General features: G+C 41.9%; 3 protein-coding genes across 3 annotated transcripts in view; 2 read left to right on the top strand and 1 right to left on the bottom strand.

The window, feature by feature from the left end:
- MYO7B (myosin VIIB) overlaps positions 1–6,088 on the top strand; it is a 51,508-nt gene extending 45,420 nt beyond the window's left edge. Inside the window, exons 45-50 of the mRNA XM_039391177.1 lie at positions 387–493; positions 911–1,096; positions 1,961–2,077; positions 2,752–2,835; positions 3,556–3,675; positions 4,434–6,088. Of these exons, the coding sequence (XP_039247111.1) occupies positions 387–493; positions 911–1,096; positions 1,961–2,077; positions 2,752–2,835; positions 3,556–3,675; positions 4,434–4,517 (698 nt within the window). The 3' untranslated portion in view covers positions 4,518–6,088. The remainder of the gene's footprint in view (positions 1–386; positions 494–910; positions 1,097–1,960; positions 2,078–2,751; positions 2,836–3,555; positions 3,676–4,433) is intronic.
- A 321-nt stretch (positions 6,089–6,409) lies between these two features.
- LIMS2 (LIM zinc finger domain containing 2) overlaps positions 6,410–25,201 on the bottom strand; it is a 32,683-nt gene continuing 13,891 nt past the window's right edge. Inside the window, exons 5-11 of the mRNA XM_027724968.2 lie at positions 24,780–24,900; positions 14,401–14,550; positions 13,427–13,577; positions 12,251–12,343; positions 11,345–11,393; positions 11,083–11,158; positions 6,410–10,310 (exon numbers count right to left, since the gene is read on the bottom strand). Of these exons, the coding sequence (XP_027580769.1) occupies positions 10,163–10,310; positions 11,083–11,158; positions 11,345–11,393; positions 12,251–12,343; positions 13,427–13,577; positions 14,401–14,550; positions 24,780–24,900 (788 nt within the window). The 3' untranslated portion in view covers positions 6,410–10,162. The remainder of the gene's footprint in view (positions 10,311–11,082; positions 11,159–11,344; positions 11,394–12,250; positions 12,344–13,426; positions 13,578–14,400; positions 14,551–24,779; positions 24,901–25,201) is intronic.
- On the top strand, positions 17,416–24,304 carry GPR17 (G protein-coupled receptor 17). Its single transcript, XM_027724967.2, has 2 exons — positions 17,416–17,544; positions 21,580–24,304. The coding sequence occupies exon 2, from the start codon at positions 21,620–21,622 to the stop codon at positions 22,649–22,651; it is 1,032 nt and encodes a 343-aa protein (XP_027580768.1). The 5' UTR covers positions 17,416–17,544; positions 21,580–21,619; the 3' UTR covers positions 22,652–24,304.

The following is a 25,201-nucleotide window of genomic DNA, read 5'->3' as shown; positions in this document are numbered from 1 at the left end:
TGGGTCCACTAAATCACAATTCGTTTGTGTAAGCACAGCCCTCAGGGAACGTACTGGCATCAGTGCACCAGAGTTCAGGTGTGCTGCACACCAGCAGGCAGCTGTCAGGAGCACCAAGGAATAACAAACACTCCATGGCTGGCACCCTCACCTTCTCCTTCATTTCTGGAGAGCCCATATCTCAGATCACTGTGTGAGCAGTGTCCAGGAACTGACAACTAATCACTTTCTTGGTCATCTAAAATGGCTTTTTGTATTTTTTGGGTAGCAATTTTATTTGTTACTATTAAAACCAGAATTACTTTTCTGCAGAAACTCACAAGCCATTTAAAAACTGCAGAACTGTCAGTGACACAGAGAACACTAATAAGATCTGGTTTCCTTAGGGACTGCTATGTCTGTGGCATATGAGGTGTACTTCATGAGAAAGCTGTGGCTGAATGTCACTCCTGGGAAGGACCTGAAAGCTGATACCATTTTCCATTACCACCAGGTAAGCAGCTCCCTAAAGCCCAGATATAGTGTGATCCCAGAAACACTCCTGAGGAAGTATTACTGTCTCCCTCCCCAAGGCCTGCATTATAGAGCCTCCAGAGGAATGCCTCCAGAAGGCACAGCTCAGCCTCAGAAGCAGATTTATTTCTCACAGTGTTCACACCTTAGCTATGATATGAGCACAGCTCCCTTACCAAATTGTTCCGTGGAGATGCTTGTCTTGCTCCATAAATTGTACAGAGAATGACAGAAAGTTCTGAGTTGTAAAGGACCTTTAAAGATCAACCCTAAATTTCTCAGGATGTCCTTGGACTGTGTTTGGCAAGACTCACATCCTGACCTTACGGATTTAGAATGTTTAAGTCAGTGTTTGCTTCAGCCCACTGTGCCTGAATTCAGAGCTGGTCTCTTCCAGGAGCTGCCAAAGTACCTTAGAGGTTACCATAAGTGTTCCAAGGATGAAGCTGTCCAGCTGGCAGGGCTGATTTATAAAGTGCGTTTCAATAATGACCGCGCACAGCTGGCAACCATCCCCAAAATCCTGAAGGAGCTGGTGCCAGACAATCTGCTCCGAGCAGTCTCACCAGATGAATGGAAGAAGGTAAGAACATCAGCTTTCCTTAGTCATACTGTTTATAGAGAGCTTTAGGAGAGAAGATAGACATCGAGCCACTTTACATTTTTGAGCTGACAGCCTTTGAAAGCACTATGGAGGGATGCTATTGGATACTGCTGGATTTGCCAGCGGGACAGTGAGACTATTTGCCTCTTACAATCCTCATTTTGCATCCTCTCTACCAAAGCTCTGAAAGATATCTGCGGGCCTGGATGACTTGATTTGAGATGTGCATCTTTCTTGAAGATAGTAAGCAACTTCCAGTGCTCAGAATAAGAGTTAGAGACAGGGAAATCAGTGATGGGACTGGGAATTTGAGGATATTGGACAAAACCAGAAAATTAAGGTGTGTAATAAAGTATTTCATAGTTTGGCACCAAATAAAATTCCTTGTACCATGTGCATGCTACTTACAGCAAAAGGCTCTTTTCTCCATGAAAAGGCAAGGAAGTTTCAGCAGGTACTTCTTACTTAGTCCGCTGAGGAAGACACAGGACACTATTTCAAATGACCCTACATGTTTCAGCAGAAGATGTGATACATGTCTGTGGGTGATGAACACTGCCTTTCTTTTGTTTCATCCTACATTGCCCCTCTGACCTGCAGTCCATTCCCTGGGGCTGCTGGGCTTCCTTCACCCAACACATGAATAAGAAACGCTGGGGATTCTGGCTCCCCCTTGCCTCAGGGCATGGCAGGATCCTTACATCTTCACAGTCTTCTGTTGCTGTGGGAAAAAAAACCATGATCTTGGTGATGATCTGCTGCTGTCTTTAGTGCTAATGCTGGGCACTGGAAATCTGCCTGTCTCCCAACTGAACAGGCCTTGTATCTGCTTTTCCTAAACAGAGCATTACTGCAGCATATAGTAAACACGAGGGAAAAACTGTGGATGAGGCCAAGATTGCCTTCTTGAAAATGATACACCGGTGGCCAACATTTGGATCAGCCTTTTTTGAGGTGAAGGTAGGTTTGAAGGCCTGTGTGACTGGATTTGGGAGCAGATCAGTACTAGGGGATACGGACTTACTATAATTCCATATCTGCATAAGTGAAAATACATTAGAAAGCTGAGTTCCTGTGATCTATTGAGGAAAACTCAGTTCCTTCAAAGTGGGGAGATGGGTTCTTTATCCATTCTGAACTATGTGTACCGTTTACTGGCTATGTTGTTGTTCCAGTTGTAATACCTATATTACAGGTGTGTACTAGCAGTAGGGGGTTAGTTACATGGATGCTTAATTGTCCTGTCATCACTCTCCACAACAAAATGCTGCCAAATCTTGTCTCTGTGGGGACTCTTCCCTTAGAACAGAACTGTATTAATCCTCTCATTCTGGAGAGGATACCTCCCAAGAATCATTTCCTACTTGCTACCTTTAATTTCTCCTTGCTGGGCTCTTAACTTCCCTTAACTGGTTTGCAAGCAACTGTTAAGCCTGTTATCAGTGTAGTAAATAATGGACCAGATTCTGCTTTCATGCAGCAGTTGCTCAAGTCATCGATATGGGGCCAAAAGGTTTCAGTGTTCGTTTTGGGAAAGAGAACAAGCAGCACTGGACACTATTAAAGGTCACCGTGCACCTCATACAGATAATTTCTTCATTTTCTGCTTATCTTCCTGTGTTACTTGTTCACAGCAAGCCTCGGAGCCAAATTTCCCAGAGATTGTGCTGATTGCAATCAACAAGCAAGGAGTCTCGCTGATACATCAGAAGACAAAGGTAACAATTGCTTCTCATGAGTCCACGGAAGGAAGGATCTAACTGACTGCGCTAATTTAGGGACAGCAACAGGACCTTGTCCAGGAATGATAAGAGAGGACAGAGGCCCTCTATTCATTTTTTGTGTGAAAACAGAAGAAAATTTCACTGCCTCAAACTACTTCTTTGCAGTTTCTACACTGGAAAAGAAACAGTGTAGAGCATCTCTGCAAAGAGACATGGGAATCACGATGCACCTGAGCAAGGTGGTAAGATGGATGTGCAAGATCAGTCAGATGGATGGGCAGTGCACCTGCTTCAAGAAAAGTGTTTTGCAGGAAGCCCAGGTGTCTAAAAGCTCAGGCTGAATGGCAGTGTTTAGCTGCTGCCTAACCCCAACACTCTGGTCTTACCAAGTTCCCAGGAAAAGAGAATATCACTATTTCCTTTCAATAATGAAACGACTATCCAGTGAGTTTTAGATTATAGTAAATATAATGGCAGTGTGCTAAGGCACAGATCAATATATAATGAAAGGAAGTCTCACTAGTGTGATTAAGATTCACTTGCTTGGTGAAAATACAATATAACACTCGTTTAGATGCAAGAACTACCTTGATCCACTGCATTTATAAATGAAGTGGGAAAGAAAAAGAATGTTCTGGCTCTACCGGTTTTCTTATGTAACAGCCTGTTTTCATTTGAGAAATGTTCTATAGTTCAATTTGTTTCCCCTTACAGGATATTTTAACAGTCTACCCATTCAATAAAATCTCCAACTGGAGCAGTGGGAGCACATACTTTCACATGACAATAGGGAACCTGGTACGAGGAAACCGGCTCTTATGTGAGACATCTCTGGTAAGAAGACTCTCCTCAACTTAGACAAAACAACCTCCTGATTATAACTTTACATCCAGAATTGGTACAAAACAAGGGAGCCAAAACAGATAAATACCACTGCAGATACAAAAAGCATTCGCTGCTGTGTCAATAAAATTGCCATTTAGAACTGGTTCCATGCTATATCATGCTATCTGATGCAAAGATTTAAGACACAGGACACAATGAAAATAGTAATTTCCCAAGTTCTTCCCCTCCATCAAAATTCTATCCACCTGAGACATCAAGACTGAAAAACTATGTAAGAGGCTTTTTGTCTTGCATGTCTGCCTCCGTCTATGCAGGAAAGCCAGCCTTGTAAGACTTTATACTTTCCAATGATTGGTACCAACTTTTTAACAATTGGCTTCAGACTGTCCAGAGGCTCAAAGAAGTATCACTGTATTAATATTTAATGGTAGGTTTGTAAAGATAACAAAAACATTTGTAGGCTAACTGCTCTGACACAAAAGCCTGGATCCTTAAATACAAGAATCTTAGAGTACAAGTCAAGCTATAGAGTGAATACCCAGGTGACAGCAGAGCTATGCTCTGTAAAGCTTTGGAAATCTATGAAGAGTAGAAATAGGTAAGTCATTACTAACACTGTGACAGCTATGGAAAGAGATGTTCATGCAGGGAAGAACCTAAGAAGAAGATAAACCAGGGAGGAAATTCTAGTTATTTTTACTTCTGGAGCTCTCAGAGAGATTTAAGACTTTTTTCTTCCCTGACAGGGTTACAAAATGGATGACCTGTTAACGTCCTACGTGCGCCTGCTCATGAATGCTGTAAACAAGCAAAAGAACCTCCCAGCCTGAGAGTGGGGATAGAACCCACGACCTGTGTTTGTGCCAAACTACCTGTAATTTCATCTCTCATAAGAAATGCCATTTAAAAAAATATTAAGCTTGGTGATCAGTCTTCTGGTCACAAACTGGAAGAACTGAGTTGCTGAAATATTACTATGAGAGAAGCTCAAGCGAGCATGTGCTTTCAAATATCTGTAACACTTGTCTGTCTTAGATGTAGTATGAGAATTCCATTCAGATTTTGGATCAGGTGGACTTCAATGTTGTATGGGAGTGGGGGAACCCTATGAGGGCCTCTTATGATAGCCTGAATCTCCTCCATTCAAAGGAAGACATACATTAACAGTTGTCTTCCTTTTGGAAAGAATGACCCTTGTTGTTATATGCTCTTACCAAATGCATAAACTCCATGCTTCTTTGGAAACAAAAGGAATTATTTTTTCTCCTACTGGAAATTCTAAGAGTGGAGCAATGCCCCTTCAGTAGTAGATAACTGGACACTTTGAAAGGTAAGATGCTGGTTTTCATCCTTTGATCCCTAGGTTATGTGTTGCACGTTACAGTAGCCTAGGACAGCCAGTTACAGAATGTAACTGTACTTCTTGCGTGCTGCTAAATTAACAGGCTGCCCCCTGACTTACCACTGCCTTGGTTAAATTAAATAGTCTTCTTTCTTCTACCTTTTATAATGCTCTTGGAAACTAACAACCACTTTTACTATGTGGTTTCTAGTAAGCTTAAACTTTAAATGAGTCTGGATTTTGGGTCCATTACTTTTAGTTGCTCCTATTTCAAGTTATAGATGTACTATTCAGTGCAAATCAGAATTGAAGAACTCAGTCTAACAAACATCTGTTGAAAAGAGACTTTTCTACTCTATAAAAATGTTCTCAACTTGAAGTTATGCAGACATTCCTTTAGGAGACAAGAATAGCTTTAATTTCTCCTGATTCTGTTTCCTGTTTAGCAGACAGTTTGAGTGGTAAAATTTGATTCAGCTCTTATGTTCGTCTCTCAGACCTTTGTAGACACACAGCTTTGGTCCCACAGCAACCAGAGTGTGCTGAGTGTCTAAAGCAGATATGCACTGTGGTGGGAGTAAGCTTGGATGATCCCCCTCAGAGAAAAAGTACTTCTCCCTTGCTCACAGTGAAACATGGATGTGTCTTAAAGCATTTACACCGAATTCCTTGAGACACAATCTGGCAGTGCTGGAAAAGCAGCTCTGCCTGATCTCTCAGCTTTGCCAATGGATGCACAAAGGGTCGGTCCCTTGTTCCCTCAGACGTGTGTGTGTGAAATTCAAACACTGATGGGATTTTTGTTCATGGGTGGCAGGGAAGAGCCCTACTCTGTGCATCTAAACGAGTGCCACACCTGTCAGAATAGTGATCCTTCTGCAAGCAATTAGACACTCCTGCTGTAATGTCCATTGCTGGCAATGGAAACACTGGAAATTCATTACTTGGAGTGGTTTTGATCTAACTGGCTATAAGTTCAATAATTCACCTGTACAGAAAGAAATTCTGCAGCCAAACTGTACTGTTCTTGGTTTTTAAATAAAGATTGCAGAAAATCAACCGCAATGTCTTTTTCTTCACAAGAAACTTGAGTATTTGCTCTAGATCCACGTAACTTAAATCTAGCAAATATCTACTACAGCCTGTAAATGATCATAGCATCCCGTCTGTGTACAAACCCATTTTGTACAACACAGCCTCTAAAAGGATAATACCCCTTTCTGCACATCCTTATCAACCAACATATCACCACAGAAGCAGCACAGATCTAAAACATGAACTCACCACAACAGTGTCTCAGGTCTGGGCAATCCCCAGGGTTCCTCAGAGCTGGTAATGCTCTCTGGTTCATCGTTGCAAATGCAGTATTTTTTTTAACTGTACATTATACAAATTTTTTATTTTTGTGTGTGTGTAAAGATTTAAAATGTATTACAGTTAACTTTATTATAGGAACATACAAAGATACGATATTACAACATTTCAATCCACAATCCCACTTTTTGGTTAGACAGCACCTGTGTGATAAAATGAGAGCTCTACACGATGCAGAACCTACACTGCTCATCAAGGCCTGAACCAAGGCAGGTAGCTGCTAATTCTTTTCTCAGTCTATAACACCCTCAGCACTTAACAGTGCTTTACAGACTAGTACAACCACATTTATTATGTTTGCCTGCAATCTATTCCTTCACCATCCAACCACTTCTGAAAAAAGTGTCAGTCATATCATCTAACACACCATGTGACATCGGGAACCCTCTGTACCAAAGGCTGACCAATATTTGCCAACATTGCACAGACTGCTGTAAAAATAAACACCAGGATGCAAACCCTAGAGAGCAGAGTAGTTGCCACAAAGACAGACTGCAGGTGATTAGCATAGCCTTTGAATACAAACAAGCTTCGCATACTGTGCTTTCTAAAAGCAAAACCATTTTCAAGTGTACTCAGTTTATGTTAGTGATTTTAATTATGTAGAAGTAAGAATGTAAACTATAAATGCATGGAATGAGACAACAGCTTTTAGTAAGTGTAGGTTTCTGAGCCAAGTTCAACCTTGGTATAAATCTGTACTCTCCAGTGGTGTGATACTGAGGATGAATTTGGCTAGCAGGCCGATTTACAACAATGGAAAAAAGCATGCAGCTTATTTCTGACTGACACCTTGACTTTACTAAAAAAGAAAAACATGTCAGCCTATCAACACACTAAGGAGAACTCATGAGCCTGCACTATATTCTGCTTGGTTTTTAAAAAGCAGACTCACAGAAGTAGAGGAAGATGCATTTTTTTAAACTATTTATATTATTTCTCCTACTCCTTCAATTCCACTCTCCCACAAAAGGTATGGCAGTAATATGCAGTACTGTAACTCTGCACATTGCAGGCTATGGGCAACAGAAGTATATGAAAAATAATTGTGAAAAAATAATACTTTAGGAGATACTAAGAGAATATCATCTTCCACTAATACAGAGATCAGGGATTACGATGATTTTTTTCCGCCCAGTGATTTTCCAAAATGTCCTGATGATAAGGACATAATCCAAATCCTAGAGAACTGAACGGCCTATCAAAGAGAATGATACAAACTCTTCTTTGAACTCTGAAGCTTACAAGGTCTGCTGAATTTCTAGCACGAGACAAGGTAAGGAGCACACACTAATTCTCTACTTGCACTACAAAAGTAATTCCATTCACCCTCCACATCCACAATTTTCCATTGCTGAACTTGAGTGGCCACTGAAAGAATATTACCTATTGCCTGCTAGTTACATAATCCTTCCCTATTTACCAGGAATGTGCTGCTGTGTGGTCCTCCACCTCCTTCCCAGGAGGGATACACAGCTGCTCAGATTCAGCACAAGGCATAGCCTGGGACTGAGATTGCAGGAACAGACCAGAATGCTTTATGCTGAGGAGGATCTGCATAACCAACTGAGCTGAACCTAGAGCAGCACTTCCTGTGTTTTGTGCTGTGACAAAAATGCCAACAATAGGTTTACAGGATGGGTGTTTACAGTGGCCACACACTACTGCACCAAAAGACACATTCTTTGTGCCCTTAACTAAAAGTCTGTTTTAAGGCTAGTGAGAGAACAGCAAGTAGCCACGTGTTCTCCTAAAGCAATGACACAAGCACCTGCTCTCACTGGAATCTACAGAGATTGTGGCCAGGAGAGGATAGAAGAGTTTGCTGTTAAACCTAGGCCATCCCTTCAGCAGTGTTATAGTGGATACAGTATAACACAGTTAAAAGTTAATGGTAACTTAGGGCAACAAAAAGCAAAGCAGAGGAGGCAAGCTGAGTTAGCAAAGACAGGGAGGATCTAAGAGATGCTCTGACAGGCGGGATTTTCATGGCACACAGTTAACCAGGGTTTCCCCCCACTGCTCTGCTATCAGGGGTGCAGTTCCATGGGTAAGAGATCCAGCAAGCGTATTAACACAATTTTAAGGGAGATTATTGCCCCAATCCAGTTGCTGCTCACATATACAAGAAATGGGGAAACTTTAACTTCTTGCTAGCTAATTCACCTGGGGCTGCAGGGTGGTGCCTGGGCCCAACTGCTGTGTTCATTTGACCTACTCACTTTTCAGAAGATTTAAATCATGCAAGGGACAGAAGTCCTCCAGTGCTTGTCAGCCTCACAAAAGGGGAGGCACAGTCTCGACTGTTCATGGAAAGGGATTTTGAGGTTGCTCAGCTTAGTTCACAAGAAAATATAGGGCATGCCTCCAGAGGACTGAAGCTCACTGTGATTATACAGTGTGCAGGTGGGCTCAGGAGCAGCACAGATGATGGCTCACCCCTAAAGAAGTATCAAGAATGTTCAACACCAGTACATTTCTCAGCACCTTGGGTTGTAGTAGCAGAGACAGCAGGACCACTGAAACTTCACTGGTGATAGGCAAAACTACAGAGCAGGACTATATGCTTGAGATGTACACATTCATGACTGAGATCCTCTCTCTAAGTACACTCAGGTCTTAAGAAGAAAGGTGATGGGGAAATCTTATTTGGGTAAAAATTTTAAGAGAAGCACTTTCTGGGGTTTTTTCTGCATAAGACCACATTTGCTACAAACTGTAAACATTAGAAATGCCTTCATGTAATTGGGCTTTCTGAAGCATGACCACCAAGCCTATATTCAGCTTGCAAATAAAGTGAGAACAGAGAAACTTAAGTGCCTAAACTGGTACCATATTATCCACTTGATTTCCCTGTGCAGAAGAATAACCAAGGCTCCAGCCACACTGCCTCAAGAAATATTAGCTACACCAGTGGATAGGACATGCTTTGTGTTGACCAGCAGAAGCTCTAGTAGCCATGGAGTAGTAGAGAACAGGGAAAATTAAAGACTGTTAATTCTGATAGAATGTTTTGTTTCCCCATAGGCATCTCCTCATCATGGAGAACCCTGACATGGCCTTGACACCTAAAATCTCCTCAGTATTGAACAGGAAGCAGCAAAGCAAACTTCTGCAGCTGTCCTAGCACTGGGCCTAAGACATACGAGCCAGCAGTGCAGATGCCATAGCTGTTGGTTCCTGAACCTTTCTAGTAAACCTACAAACCAGAAGGACTGTACAGCACCCATATATTCTCAGAAGGAAAATGGAGAAAGACCAGAACTTTTTGCATGTAGCAAAGACCAACAACTTTCAGAATATTTACCTAGGTACTAAAAAGCCTAAAAATTTCTGCCCCCACAGTAAGAAGAAAAATGCTGATACTTTATCTGAAAAAGAGCAAATCAGACATTTCTTCCAGCTCTACATTAAACCACTGTTTCCAAATTCCTTAGACTAAGAGGAATGGACGGAGAACCACAGTTCAATCGAGGAAGGAAAGATTGTGTACAATTCCACAAAGGCAAAAAGCATTGTTATTAGCAAATTAATAACCAGCCTGTAAACTGCTCAAACACAAACCATACTCCTCTTTCTGCCAGTGTTAATAGACAACTGCTTGAGAAAAGGGATAGTCTAGATGCAAGCAATACTACCAGAAGCAGGGGAAGGGACTACTTATCTTTGGTGTCACTTCTTAGTAATTGCCTCTGTAATCAAGAGCTGCAGTGAGCAGCAGCTTTTGTAAGAGTGCAGTCAGGAGACTGACAGACCTGTTTAAGCAGAGTTTAAATCTAGAGCTTTGGGGTGGGCCTTCTTGGATGCCAGCTCTGACAACTTCTTCAGGCGTTTCTTCAGCTCCAGAGGGAATTTCTCATAGCACTTCTTGCACACAGGTTTCATGTCGAACTCCACAAATTTATTCCTTTAACACAAAGAACAGTTATTAAAATGGTATTTGCAAACTATATGCTTCACTAATTCAAATCTCCACGCATCTGCACTTATAAACCAACTCATTTCCTCCTCTGGTGATGTAAGAACAGAGATTGGGTTCTTACCAGGGAATCTGGGTCTTTAGCACCCTAGTTAAATAAGGAGCAAGATTTTGCTATATATTTGTATGTAACAATCTAGAATAATTTTTTTGTTATTGTAGAATGCAAGTGTCACTTCAAAGGTCCTCTTTGTGATGAATTAGAGCTCCTTGGTGGAGCCAACCCAGCATAGTAGGGTAAGGGTTTGAACCTGAGACAGGAAGAATGTAGGATTGCTTCTTTCCTGTCCCTCTTCTACATATCTGAGGCAAATAGCATAGTATTTTATTTCAAACTAATCTGTGGAATATTAAATATTGTCATTGAGGGGAGCATGCAAATTTAAGGAGACATGGAGGTTGTGGGTTCTTCAGGACAGGTAGTTCCTCAAAGTTCAGAGCCTTCCCTCTGTACTGCTGAATGAGTCCTCCTCTTACTCCACCTTCTTACAGAACAGATTAATAAACAAAAATAAATCAGAGAGGATGCTGAGTGTCAGCTCCCTTTTAACCCTGAAATCAGTGGAATTATAAGCACCTGCTCCCACAGAGAAGAGGTATACTGCCCCTCAGAGAGCCTCTGGTTCATGGCTCCCCCAAGCTGATACCCCACCTTAGGGGTGAATGTCTCACATGGTCCAAAATATGAACACTGACTTACTTCAGTGTGAGCTTGATGTTGCAGGTGGAGCAGGAGAAGCAATTCACACACCAGGCCTTGTTAAGAGCTGACACCACTGCAAAAGCAAAAGCACAAAGTAAGAAGAAACTGCCAGATTATCTGAATTCAGATTTATGTCCACATTCAAATGTCGCCAGATGTGAAAACAAACACTGGTGCCTTGCAACTGTGGGACTGCAACAGCTGCACTAACAAATGGAGCGAGGACAGCAACCCAAAACAAGGAGAGAACAAATCTTACCATCTCCCTCTATCACGTGGCTGCAGTTGTAGCAAACATCTCCAAAGAGCTGCACAGGAAAAGAAATAAGAACAGGAACTCATGTTGCTGACTACTCATGCTCCCCACATTACGCAGCTGGTGTGAACATTAAATCCTAATAATCAAAGAATTCCCAGATGCTGCAGTGGCCCCCAAATATACCAATTTAAATCTTCTGAATAACTTCTCATACACTTGCCAAATAGTCTATGTTCCTTTGGATCTCATACCACTAAATACTACAAAACCTTTTTTGTTGATGCCTCACACTCTACCACTGTTATGGGAACTTAAAGTCCTGTATATGTGGCAATTGGAGAAGAAAGGTTCAGTAGAGTATGATGCTTACTGTAGACAAACATCTCCTGATGCTCAACTATAAATACCAAAATAAAACGTAGAGCTTCTATCAAAACAGTAACACTCACCTCATTTATCTGACAGAAGAAAATACCAAACTCATAGCTGTTCCATAGAATCGTACAGAAAAAACAGAGTTTGATTGGCTTTTGAAACATAGTTTCCCATGCTTTAGACAACATAACAGCTGTCTCAGGCCCATGGAAGAAAGTATTATCAAAGATGGCCACACAAATAGTTTAGAAGTACAGTTACAGGGATTTTAATCACAACCCGTGGTCAGTGCTTTTCTGTCAATGGCACAAATTAAAATCAGTATCCCCAAGACATTTCTATTCTGTTCTCAACATTGCTTTACCATCTATCAAGAAAAACTACTTTTTTCTGTTAAATCTCACAAATTTCTTAATATTGCATTGCCTCTACAAATTCAGATTATGCAAAATCTGCAGCTTTGCATATTAAAATGCAAAAAAGCATTTGCCAGTCAGAGCAAGTACCTCCAGCATAGATGGCAGAATTTACCTGGTTATAGTGAGTTTCACAATAAGCCAGTCCTTTTTTCTCATAGTGTCGGTGCCCCAAGAATGGCTTCTCACATTTGGCACAAACAAAATGCTGTAGAAGAAAAAAAAAAGACATTCCATGGCACAAAAAGTGACTTTACCATCACCAGGGAAAAACTTACATGGCTACAAATTATGGCTTAATACCTGACACTTAATGGTTTGGGCTGGAACGGACCTTAAAGCCCATCTTGTTTTACCTGCTGCCATGGGCAGGGACACCTCCCACTATCCCAGGCTGCTCCAAACCCTGTCCAACCTGGCCTTGGACACTTCCAGGGATGGGACAGCCACAGCTTCTCTGGGCAACCTGTTCCAGTGCCTCACCACCAATTCTTCCTAACCTCTAATCTAAATCTACTTCTTTCCGTTTAAAACTCTTGCCTCTTAATGCTTTAATGAAGCACAGACAGGAAAATCTTTACAGAAGCGAAAGAGGAGATATTTAGTCTCTATAGTAATTAAGAGTTGTATTAAAGATAGGTAGAAGACCTGCTGGAAGGACAATCATCTTGTGTTCTATATTGATAGACTTGTGCATTATTATCCTGCTTGTTTCAGAGAAGAGAAACAGGAACATAAAACATATGAATACATTTCAAATGAGCAGCAGCATCTCTCTCAGTTCAAGCCCCAGGAGGCTTAAATGACTGAAAACATACATCACTAAAACACTTCAGAGCAAGTTGTGATGACTCAGCTGAAAGTTATAGAAACAATGAGCTGAAAAGGCAGTAGGAACTGCACTGGCTCTGTCTGCAGCAGGAATTCCAACACATTTATGCACCTGTTAACTGCAATGGGAAAGGACGTATCTTAAGTATACCATAGCAAATACAGAAATTTATTAGTAAGTAAATCCTGTTCAGTGAATCATATTCTGCAAGAATCTTTACAATGCAACTCAGGCATTTTAAAAATAAGGTCATTACAGTAGCGAGAGCATAGCTTTCTGATGGCCCTGCTGCACATGATCATTCACACACAAAAGGTGAAGACAGTCTGAAACATAAGCGATTTGGTTTTGTTGGAATTCACACATTACAGATCACCTACACGTCTACAGCTTCCAAATAGCACTAGTCCTTTCCCAAACTGGCTCCTGAGGGAAGTTTCAGATGCAGAGAGGCCTCACCTCGACATGCCATTGCTTTCCCAGCGCGTTGACCACCCGTCCCTCGATGGGCCTGCGGCAGGCCCCACAGATGGGGATCCCCATCTTGTCGTGGCAGGGCAGGCAGTACAGCTCTCCCTTCAGCTCCCGGGCCTCGGCAGTCAGCTCCTTCCTGAAAACACAAACATGCCCTGAAGCAAGAACACCAAGGGAAGCTCTTTAATGCCCAGGATGAAATTTTGGAAGACTAAACTGGAACTTGGGCAACATTCGTGCTACAAATGCAGTCATTAAGCTAGTGAAATACAATCCTTGTCAACTCATCTTTCTCAAACTGCCTTCTCAGTTTGCCAGACAAGAACTTATGTAGAACATCATGTCTTCAGCTACACACCCTTGCAGAAATACAAGGCACACTTACACATGGAACAGTGGAGTGCCATGCTAAGATTTGAGCTGTCTCTGAATGGGAGAGCTCAGGTACAAGGACTATCCTAGCACTGCTCAACATTGAGTTACCTAATTGTACTGTTACCCAGTCTAGGGCTGTACTGTGCCCCAATTATACTGCCTGTGTGGCAAAGTAATTCAGGTCAGACAGTGTGGTAATGGTCTGTGCCAGAACACTGACACAGCTCTTTTTTTTTTCTATCCAGGAATTCAAAATGAAACTATTTTGAATAGCCTGATAACTGCTATCTTTGGACAACACTACTATGGCAATCTGCACACAGTCTTTCAGGTAAGATCATCCCAATGAAATATTTTCATTGTAAAGTAGTGTCATTCAAGGTTAGAATAAGAGAACACTGAATGGCAAAATAAAACTAAAGCTTCTGTAGGCTTTCCAAATTTATTTCGATTTCTCCTCACCCAATTTCTGTTTGTTCAACAATGTGAAGGCAACAAAGTTCAGGCCTTGGGAAGGACTGTGCTGCTGACTGAAGTGTTTGTCTCCTTTCTTTTTTGTCAGAGTTTACAGTATGAGAACATACCCACAGTGGGTGCAGTTGAAGTGATCTGGATGGTAGGAATCATTCCTAAACATCAGAGGCTGCTCATCAATTATCAAGTGGCACTTCTGACAGATGTACTTGCCCAGTCCCTTGGCTTTTTCACGGTTATGGCAGGGCCTGCACAGATGCCTGGTTGAACAAAGTAAAGGAAATTAAGTATTAAAAATGCTTTCTCTTAAAAGTACTTTATTTAACACAAGTGTCAGACTAAACATAATTCACTTTGGTATCCAGTATTTCACACCAGTTGCACAGAGAGGAATATGTGGATAGAGCAGTCACAGAGCTGTATTTCCTTAGAATACTCCTTCAACATTCACGGATTTCCATCCCATATCACATAGTTATTCTTCTAGGTATCCTTTCTAACACTTTAGATCTTTTCCGAGAGCTGGGCAAGGAAAGGTGGCAGTGCCCTCTCTCTATTACTAACCATGGGATCCAAGCATAACAGAGGCATTACAGCACTGGGAGGGAGTCGAGGACAGAGAATAAAAAGCATTAAACCAAAGTGCATTGCTTGCATGCCTTTACCATGGCTGGATTCATTAGTCTTCAACAGCCAGGACAAACGAGACACAATTGAATGCTGGCTCTTTGACATACAAATTCCTCTTAGTCCTAAGTTAAAGAAAATAAAGAACTATGCAATTTGCAATTTTGTGTGGTAAATGCAACTGTGTTCCTATCACATGTTCTAGAACACATTACAAGTACATCCCTGAACAGGTAGATAAAGCAAGTTCCTGGTAGAAAAACTCAGACAAAGGCATAAAAAAATTTGTGTAAAGGCTGATGGAACCCACCAGTTTTATCCCAATATTTAGGAGCTCTGAGGAGAAGCTGTTCAAGTTTACTTGCCTATTACCTAACCCTCTAGCTGCAACGCTGTGTGCTGGGAACAATTTATGATAAAACAAACATGGCAGAGAAATGACTTCTGCGGGTTGCTTTGTCCCAAAACTACCAAGCCTGCTTAATTCCTTTCACTGTATCACTATGTCAAACACTTGCTGAGGTTTACAGGTGTCACATGAAAGATGGGAGTTTAGACTTTTGCCTGTCAGGACCCCCAGGAAAGTCAAGACCTTGGTGTTCAACAGTTGTAACGAGACCCTTCACGAACAGATTCACAAGGTTGGAGGGCACTTCGACCACCCTTTTAGGGGAAGCTCAACAGAGCCAAGACCCCTCAGCAGGCCCTGCCAAGGTGTTTTCCGCTGCTGGCAACTGTGAAGACTCACCTGAACAGTTCACAGAACAACCCTCTTTATAAACACAAATTGTGACACATTAATAAGGTTTGAAGGTTGTCGGAGACAGATTCTAACTGCAAAAATATGTTTTAAAGCAATCTACTGATACATATATTAAGCAAGCACAAGCTCTGACACCAAGCAGTCTACTAACATGCTATAGGGTGAGCACAAACACACGCTCTAGTCCTAAAAGCAGTATTTAACAACACAGAGTATAATTTTCACCCAAGGCATCCCTCTGGGGAGGGAAGAAGACGGACTCGGTCCATCAATTAATTCCAGCAGTTTCACTGAAGGTCTTCTCCCACTTTCCCCCTATCCCCAACTTACTTTTATACTATTTTCTTTGTGTTTTGGTGAAGTTTGCATGGCTCTAGTCACAAATACCTTTTATTTCTGATTGGTGCACCTAATGGGAGGGGCAGCTGGTCACGGCTTGGCATCTGAGGAGGGGGTTCGACATGGTAGTTGGTTTTAGCAGCACAACATCTTGATTCTCCCTTATCAGACAGGTATTGTATGGTCTCAGTACCACAGTGTTCTCCCATTCTGCTGGGATTTCAATGGAGGAGAGCTATGTAGTCTCCACTTTGTTCCACACTCCGTTATGTTTCTCTGAGCAGATGTTTACTGTTGTACAGGGGAGCATGTCTACCTCAGTCTGTCCAGGGAGATGCAGCTGCTTTTTACCCTAGAATTCTGAATCTCCTCTAGATTTAACCCTATCCATCACCCCACAACAGGTCATTCTCAAAACAAAAGGAAAAGTTCAAATGCAAAGGGCAGATTTATGGATGAAGCAGTGTGTTCTTCCTCCAAAATTCTGCTGTGATGAATCACTTACCCTTAGATCTATAAAACAGGGATAAGAATACAACACAGATGTTGTTGTGAGACCTCAAACACTTATGACCCTCAACTGGCAGGCGCCTGCCTAAGTGCTAAGTATCATTATTATTCTCTCAAAAATCTGAGTCCTCCTCTCAGCAACTGTCTCTGTCCAGGGCTGGAACTACTGTTTGCCCAGACAGAGTCCAGAAAAAGCAGACAGCACCCCATTATAGGGAAATATGCAGCTGTGCTCATCTCGGCATAAAGGCATCAATTTTATTCAGCACTGTCAAATGCAGAGTAATTATACAGGGCAGGACATGGGGACCCCAAAGCAAGTGTCCTGAAAGAGACCCCTCTCATTCAGCTGAATGAGATGCCTTCAGCCATTTGCACTGATAAACCATTATCAACCCCCTCCCCACTCACAAACCCTCTGCCCTCCCACAGACCCTCCTCTATTGCAAGCAAAGGGAAGTGTTGGACAGGCTAAGCTGTTGCCATAGCAGCCTCCCCTCTCCCTCTACCCCTCCCCACTCCCACCATTATGGAATTATCCCATTCTGAAATGTCCTGTTGTGTCTATTAATACTAGATTTCCCACAAACAATGCTTCTCTCCACCCTCCTAAAATAATCAAGGGGCTCCAAGGAGTCTGTGTTCACGGCTAGGAGTTCAGTAGCAGCCTTCAGTAAGCACCATGAATACTGGAATATTCATGCAGGATATTCGTATCTATACAGGCAGCAGCACCCCCAGTGCCAAGAGCTCAGCTGGGATGAAGACTGCTCCTCAGTGCTGAGGTCTCCTCTCCCCTGCTCTGTTGTGTGACTGAGCTGATAATGCACTATCAGAGCGAGGAGGACACTATATAGAGGACCTCCCTCTCCACCCTCTGCAACTCTGCACTCTTTTGGAATCATCTCGTTTTCTCGGTTCTGCTTCTATTTGGTTTGCTGTCATCAGGAGGAGTTCCTTGAGACTTTCCCCAAAAGGACCCTATACTCCACCCACAGGACTGCACTGTAAAGAGGTAAGAGACACAATTCTGTTAGAAGGGGCTTTAAGAGCTTTCTTCTTTCAGGAGCATTTTTTAGGAGCTTTCCTAATGTCATTAGTCTTAGCCAGTGAGGAGCAAAGACACACATAACGAGATGGTTGAATATAATGTAAATGTCTGAACCTAAGAATAGGCAGTATTTTTTGAATTTCAAAGATTAATTTCCTTGTCTTTCTTTACATTGCTCTCTCAAAACAAAAAAGTTTCCAAACTTTTGTACCTAATGTATATCCATTTGTGCCAGCTGTATGGTATGTCCAGTGCTCTCTGACACTGCTCTGATGCTCACAAAAACGAAGTATTTCAGCTGAAGGGTGGTGGTCTCAGCAGGGAGTGATTTTCAGGAGAATAACTTCAGTCAGAAGCGGACTCTTTCTAATGAGGAGTACTCTGAGTGAAAGATAGGAGGCACTCCCATTTGACAAGACACTAAATCCATAATCATAACAACACACAAAACAGTGTAATCACAAACCAGAAACTACAGTAGCTGGGGGCAAGAACAGGAATTTTTGATATCCACCACAAACCCTAACGTAGAGTACATATTTATTGGCAGTGGGTGTTCTAACAAAGCTCCAACTAGCCAGGTAACAAACTTACAGTGACCTACAGATTTCTTCTGCTAGTTAATTGTTTCATTAATGACAGATGGAGCATCTGCTGTGAGAGTGATTGTGTTATGTCCACACCGACAGCCTTGTGGATTGTTATCTTGCTTGTTTGTGAGCAGAAGAGAAACAGGGCATAAAATATGGTCAGTGTGCACACACTTGGAACGAGCAGTGACATTCCCATTACAGCTCAGCCCTGGGAGGCCTGGGATAATGGCCCCTTCCAGAACAGTGCTCTGTTTAGCAACACATAAATCACTAAATATTCACACAACACCAAGAGCGCAATCCAAGCGGAAATTATTGGATAATGAGCCAGACTCCTAAAGGAGTCTGTGAAGTCACAGCCTCTTGCACTATATAGCTTAACACAAATTACACATTCTAGGTGATTTGGCAAGGCTTCTAGTTTGCTCCTAGCATTTATACAGACTAGTACGACAGGCTTTCTAGGACTCCCAGTGCTTTTTTTGTAAGCATAAAAATCCAAAAAGGAAGAAAGAAACCTAAAAACATTTATTTTAAATTGATAGGCTAAAACCAAGAAAAATAGAAGTGGAACTGCACATAACAGCAGGGGCTTTCAACACTGTCTACAGAACACACTGGTCAGAGAATGATTACTTTTATAAAATTGTAGCAGTTTGTTGAAAACATATAAATTGTAAAAATAAGATCAACAATTCATTCTACTGACATCAGCTTTTTCCCTAACCTACTCAAGTGCTACACCACAGTTTTCACCCAATAAGCAGAATTGTAAAATACATAAAAGCTTTAATTAACATTTCCTTCTAATTTAAAATATAAACAAAATTAGAAGGAGGACCCCTTCCCTTTTCTATGATTTCTAATCAGATAGTGAAAAATATCTTCCTTCACCTTGCTCTCAAAAGTAAATTGGGTAAGAGCAACTCTCCTATGAAGGCACTCATTAGCAAAGACTGAATTTATTTCAATTTTATCAGTAGTTCTAAGCCTCTCTCTTCCTGACGCTGACATAGTGGGCTGCTTAGATAGCTCTGACATTCTCCTTTTTACTCCACCCCACAACACTTTGCACTGAAAGCCATGTCTGGATAGAAATTCATGGCAGACCCAGTGCTGCCATCAGTGAGGATTAAACTCTCAACTTTCAAGTCTTGTCTATTCCAAGCCTGGCACTGAAACACAGCTGAGTCTGAATCCCCAAGATCCTCCTTAGGAACTCGGCTCAAACAGAATCAGTTCAATTTATCATGCTACCAAACCCCTAACAAGCTTGCAAAGAGGGAAAACTCTGCTCACTGCTTCTCTTCCTGAACTGATTTAAATCATTTCAATAAGATAAGAGCCATCCCAGTCTGTTCCATCAGACAACCCTTGCTTTTGCCTTTTCAGCTTGCTCAGGTGTCACAGCCATGGATACAGTAATGTTTAGCCATCAGACCACCCCACCACTGACATAAACATCATCTGATGACTTTTTTTGCAGATGAAAAGCACAATTCAACAATGGGTCTGACACAAAAAAAGGCTTAATAGCAAGAACATGAGGTGATAGGCCCTATTGTAATTTAACAGTAAAAAGGCATGGTCTTGTGTTTCTCCTTTGGTGTGCAACAGAAAAGCACATACCTAAACTAATTCCATCCAGGGAGGACAAGTATTTGAGTTAACATTACCATCACATACAAACTTCAAACTCTTGTGTTCCAGAATACTTCCAGGTCTTACTTGGTAAGGGACAAAGGAACACTAGAAACAAAAAACTGCAGGCTTCTCTGCAAACCCCTGAGCTTCATACAAAAAACCTGCAAACAGGGCATTTTCCTTTAGTACATGAAAGCAGGATTTCACATGTATTTTTATGGATGAAATTCCCTTGGACATAAGGGCTGTACAGTCTTCCTTGCACATGCAGTTGCAAGTAATGGCAAGATAATAACTTGTTATTAAGACTCAAACCTGGAAGGATATCCAGGCAATGCATGGAGTAAGAAGGGCCCTCTGTGGCCATAGGAAGAAATTTCAATTTCTGAATTTCATTCAGTCCCCCTTCTGTTGATTCTGTCTCTTCAACTGTGAATCAAACAGAAACAGTCCAGCACATAAACCTCTAGCTACTCCCCTGAAAGTAACAGCAGGCAAAAAGAAAAAAATAATTATCTGGAATTTTGCTTACATTATCCAATATATTTGTCTGTCCTTAATCCCATTTCAGTTTCTTGATTATCCCAATATTTTTAGACATCTGAATAATGAGCTATGTTGGGAAGCTGGATGCACTGTATATTGGATATATTTAAAGACGTATTGAATAATATGGAGAAATGATCAGTCAGTACAAAATGCAATGGTTAAGCACAATGGAGGTACTGCTGCACATACTGTAACACCTCTGAGGAATCCAAGAAACAGGGACAAGGCTGGAATTTCAGATGGCCTGCATTTTCCCACCACCTACACCCACTGATGAGCAGTGTATAAAAAGCCATGGGGAGGTGCCCAGAAAATCTTATCACTTTTTGTTGATGCTGTTCAGGACACTGCAAACACAGACTGGCCAAGCTAAGCTCAGTTTTACTAAGCTGCTACTTGGAAAAGGCCCTGAATAAGCTACATGGAGCTCAGGCTTTTGAGGGAGGAAAAGAGAGAGCTATGCTGGGGGAGAAAAGCTGTAGGGAAGGATGGCACTTTGACAAGTGACTGACAGCATGGGCATTATTAATAATCTTTAAGTCAATTCAGCGTCAGATGGGATATTGCTACCCATCTGAAAACTTTCCAACTATACTGGAAATAGGTGCATTTGCCTTAAATACAGGACTTTAGACTAAAATAATCCTCAAAGATTTTCAGGAACCCTGTAGATTTTTTTAATAAAAACAAGACCTGACCTGTCTTCCATCTCTTCTAGGAACAAGACAGATATTCTAAGCTAGGTCACCTTACAACATATACCTGTGCTCAGAAAAGCTTACTCATTAGGAGCCCCTCAGTCCTGAATCAGGATTTCAAATTAAAACATGGCAAATACTTTCTAGCTAGACATACAAAACTCACTTCTACTCCTCTTAACTAGACACAAGCATCTCACTACTTGGTTATACAACTGACCTCACACAGGTTGGATACAAGCTCATCACCAGCTAGCCAGCTCTTTAATAAGGTTCCCTCCACAGCAATTACTGGTCTGGAAAACCTGGCCAGGCAGGGGGTATTCAGGATTTTAATATAAGGGTTTATACTCAGACTGACCTGTCACATTAAACACCAATAATAGCAAACAGGAGACATCACTGATTTCCACGTGTAGTTTTTTGGGTGTTTTGTTGGGGTTTTTTTTGGTTGTTTGGTTGGTTTGTTCCACAAACCCAGGCTCTTTTGTAATATACTGTCTTAATTCTTTCAGGTTTAGGGTGGGTTTTTTTCCTTCAAAACTGTGGGGAAAAATGAATGGCCCAGCAGATTCAAGCCCACTCTTCAATTGCTCAAATCAATCAAATTTTGCTTTGGAAACGTCAGAGCAATGTGGCAAAGAGACACACATGGAGAACATCCTTTTTGCCACTTTCTACTTCCTGGACTTCATCCTGGCTTTCGCTGGCAATGCCCTGGCTCTTTGGCTCTTCATTCGGGACCAAAAGTCAGGCACACCCGCCAACATCTTCCTGATGCATCTTGCTGTGGCAGACCTGTCCTTTGTGCTGGTACTTCCCACCCGGCTGGTGTACCATTTTTCTGGTAACCACTGGCCATTTGGTGAGATCCCTTGCAGACTCACCGGCTTCCTTTTTTACCTCAACATGTATGCCAGCATCTACTTCCTCATGTGCATCAGCATTGACCGTTTCCTGGCCATTGTGCACCCCGTGAAGTCCATCAAGCTCCGCAGGTCCCGGTATGCCCACGTGGCATGTGCCTTTCTGTGGGTCATTGTTGGGGTGGCAATGGCACCTCTGCTGCTCAGTGTGCAGACAGTCCAGATGGAAAACACAACCGTCTGCCTGCAGCTCTACAGAGAAAAGGCCTCACGTCATGCCCTCGTGTCCTTGGCAGTGGCATTCACCTTCCCCTTTGTCACCACAGTGACTTGCTACTTACTCATCATCCGAAGCCTGAAGAGTGGGAACAGAGTTGAGAAACACCTGAAGGAAAAAGCTGTCAAAATGATTATCATGGTCCTGATGATCTTTCTGATTTGCTTTGTACCTTATCACGTCAATCGCTACATTTACATTCTCCACTACAACGGCACCAGAACCTCCTGTGAGACCCAGCGTGTCCTGGCCCTCAGCAACCGTGTCACCTCCTGCCTCACCAGCCTCAACGGGGCCCTCGACCCAGTCATGTACTTTTTCGTAGCCGAGAAGTTCCGCGAGGCTTTGTGCAATCTGTTCTGTATTAAAAAGACTGTAATGCTGCCTCAAACGTACGAGGGTAAGACAAATGAAAGCTCACTAAGTGCTAAATCTGAACTGTGAACGTGACTCCTGTCACTGCTTTGACTTAAGGGCGCTCACTTCCACCAAAAGCAGCTGAGAGCACAAATAGCTGGTGAGACAGTCCACACAGAGTCAAACTCAGCCCGAGAAGGGAAGTTCTGTTGGTTTTGTGGGACTGCAATTAGCAAGAACTCCTCTGACAACAGAGATCACATCTGCTTGTCTTACTGAAACTGCAAACAGAAGGACACTTCTACTAATTTCCAAGATGTGAAACTGAGGGTTGAGCACTTAGGAACAGGGAAAGGGGCAAAGAGGAAAATGGACCTTTTTTTTTTTTTTCAAAGAACTTAATCCCAAAGCACTCAGTAACGACTCTTCTTCTGCACAATGCAGACAGCCTTCTCTAAAATTTCATATTGTGCCAGCACTAGAGATCCACTCCTGAGACAGACCTGCCTGATGAGAAAACAACACCCTAGCACATCTTGCCCAAGTCTCCAAATTCAAAGCATTTATACATAGTAGAGAGAAAATTGGTACTAAATGGTGACAAGAAAAAAAAAAAACACCAAATGCAGCAGTGAACCTAGCCTGGACTGGAATTAAGACAGGCCTTACAATGTGGGTTTTTTTAATTTTTCCCAGCATTTAGAGCTGGAGATGAGCACAAAACTTCTCACTATCTTCTCTATCTGCACTCTGCCATTGTCTCAAAGCTGCAGACAGCGGGTGGACAACATTAATACACTGTCTCTTTTATGCAGTTCCCTGCAAAACCCCAGATATCCTGATAACCCTCAAACTGAGGAGTGGAAAAGGGCTGTTTAGGAATACAGCATTCATGTTTGCTACATACTGAATTGTAAAAATATGAACCCAAATGGCAGAAGTGAAGAAAAGTAAGTGCTTGAAGAAGTCAAGTCTACTTGGTCCAGAAGAGACTCCCATCTTTAAAATGGTTTACAACTTTTTTGTGACTTATCTAGCAAGACTATTCCTTCCCTGTGGATAACGCAGGGATTATCTTTATTTTCACTAACACAAACTGCATCATGTAGAATATGCCTGGAACTGACAGGCAGACTGGAGAAGACCAGGTACAATAAGAAGGGTGAAAAAGAATGCAAGAGTTTCCAATAATATTTACTAGAAGACTGCTTCAATGCTATGGAGACAAATATTTTAGGAAATCATATGAGAGGTGAAATACATTTTTATAAGCTCTTTACCACCATAGATTTGGCCCACAAATTACGAAATCAAACATACTTTATCTTGCTTGAACTGCTTCAATCCTAACTGCTTTCCCAAAACATCTTAAGTGCTATCCCAACAGCCCATTCTAACAAGCTTAGGTGTCAAAGAAAAATCAATTATGCCCAGCTCCAACTGGCACAAAGGCACAGTAGTTGCATACAGAATGGAAGGGAAGAGGGAGTTGAGAGGACTCCCTGCAGGACTGGATGCAAGTATATAACCTTTCCTTCCTTTCTTCACCATTTAGCTAGTGAAAATATAAACTCTAGGATAAACTACTAGGCTTTGCTCATGACATATGAAAGCCTAAAATAAACTATGAATTGTGCACTGTCTGCTAACTGCTGGATTGTTTTATTTTCTTATCATGGAATGCTTTTGTATAAGCTCTCTTTTGTGTTTTTATTTCTTACTTTTTAATTAAATGTATTAATTGACCTCTATGACTCATTTTTATATTTCTGTATATAAAATGAATGATTTCTGAAGACCAGTGAAATCACATGCTGAACAGACTGCTGTGATCATCATGTTATTCTCTTGGCCTTTTTCTATATCCTGATTTCCTGTTCAGCAGCTTACTCAATAAATAGCCTGCCCAGGATCACATAATTCCTTTTTCTCATGTACTGTTCAGCTTTCTTCCTGAAATCCCTTCCTTCTGCCTGAAATCCTTTTCTTTTCCAGAACCCATCCACAAGCTACTAAAATTTGAGTTTCTACATGTTTCATTGGATGAAGAACACTGTTCTTCATTCCATTTCCCATATAAAAGGTTTTTCCTTAAAGCTTCTCCTGTACCTTTTCAAGCTTTTCCTCTGTGCACAACTAACTGACCACTCTCAGCATCTCACTGCTGTATCAATAACACACTGATAAAACTTTCCAAGCTCCTTCTCTGTCTTACCTGCCAGCATTCTTCACAAAGCCCAGATCAGCAAGGGTTACATCGCAGAGCTCACAGCGGAAACATTCTGGGTGCCAGTTGTTGTTCATTGCCTTGATAACACGTCCAATAATGAACTCACCTGCAAAAGGAAAGCAGCAGCTTGAGATGCATCAGAAAACAGGCATCAAAATCTACTGCCTTCATAATCCTTTCACTTCAATTTCACAAGCACAATTAACAGTCTAACTTCGAAGAAAACCCAAATATTCCTACAACCAGGATACCCCAAATCACTGCTGCTATCATGCTTTGTTTCCATCCAGAGCTCCTGCTCCTTTAAATGACCTCAACAACCCCAGCCCAGGGCTGGATGTCACAGCAATGCTGGAAGGTTTGCACAGCCCTGTAGCTGTTACCCCACGGTGTTGACACGTGCCACA

Source organism: Pipra filicauda, unplaced genomic scaffold, assembly GCF_003945595.2.
Source record: "Pipra filicauda isolate LSUMZ 115617 unplaced genomic scaffold, ASM394559v2 scaffold90_size2875636_pilon, whole genome shotgun sequence".
Classification (NCBI taxonomy): Eukaryota; Metazoa; Chordata; class Aves; order Passeriformes; family Pipridae; genus Pipra; species Pipra filicauda.
The sequence above is the reverse complement of the archived record's forward strand: the minus strand, read 5'-3'. Positions and strand labels throughout refer to the sequence as shown.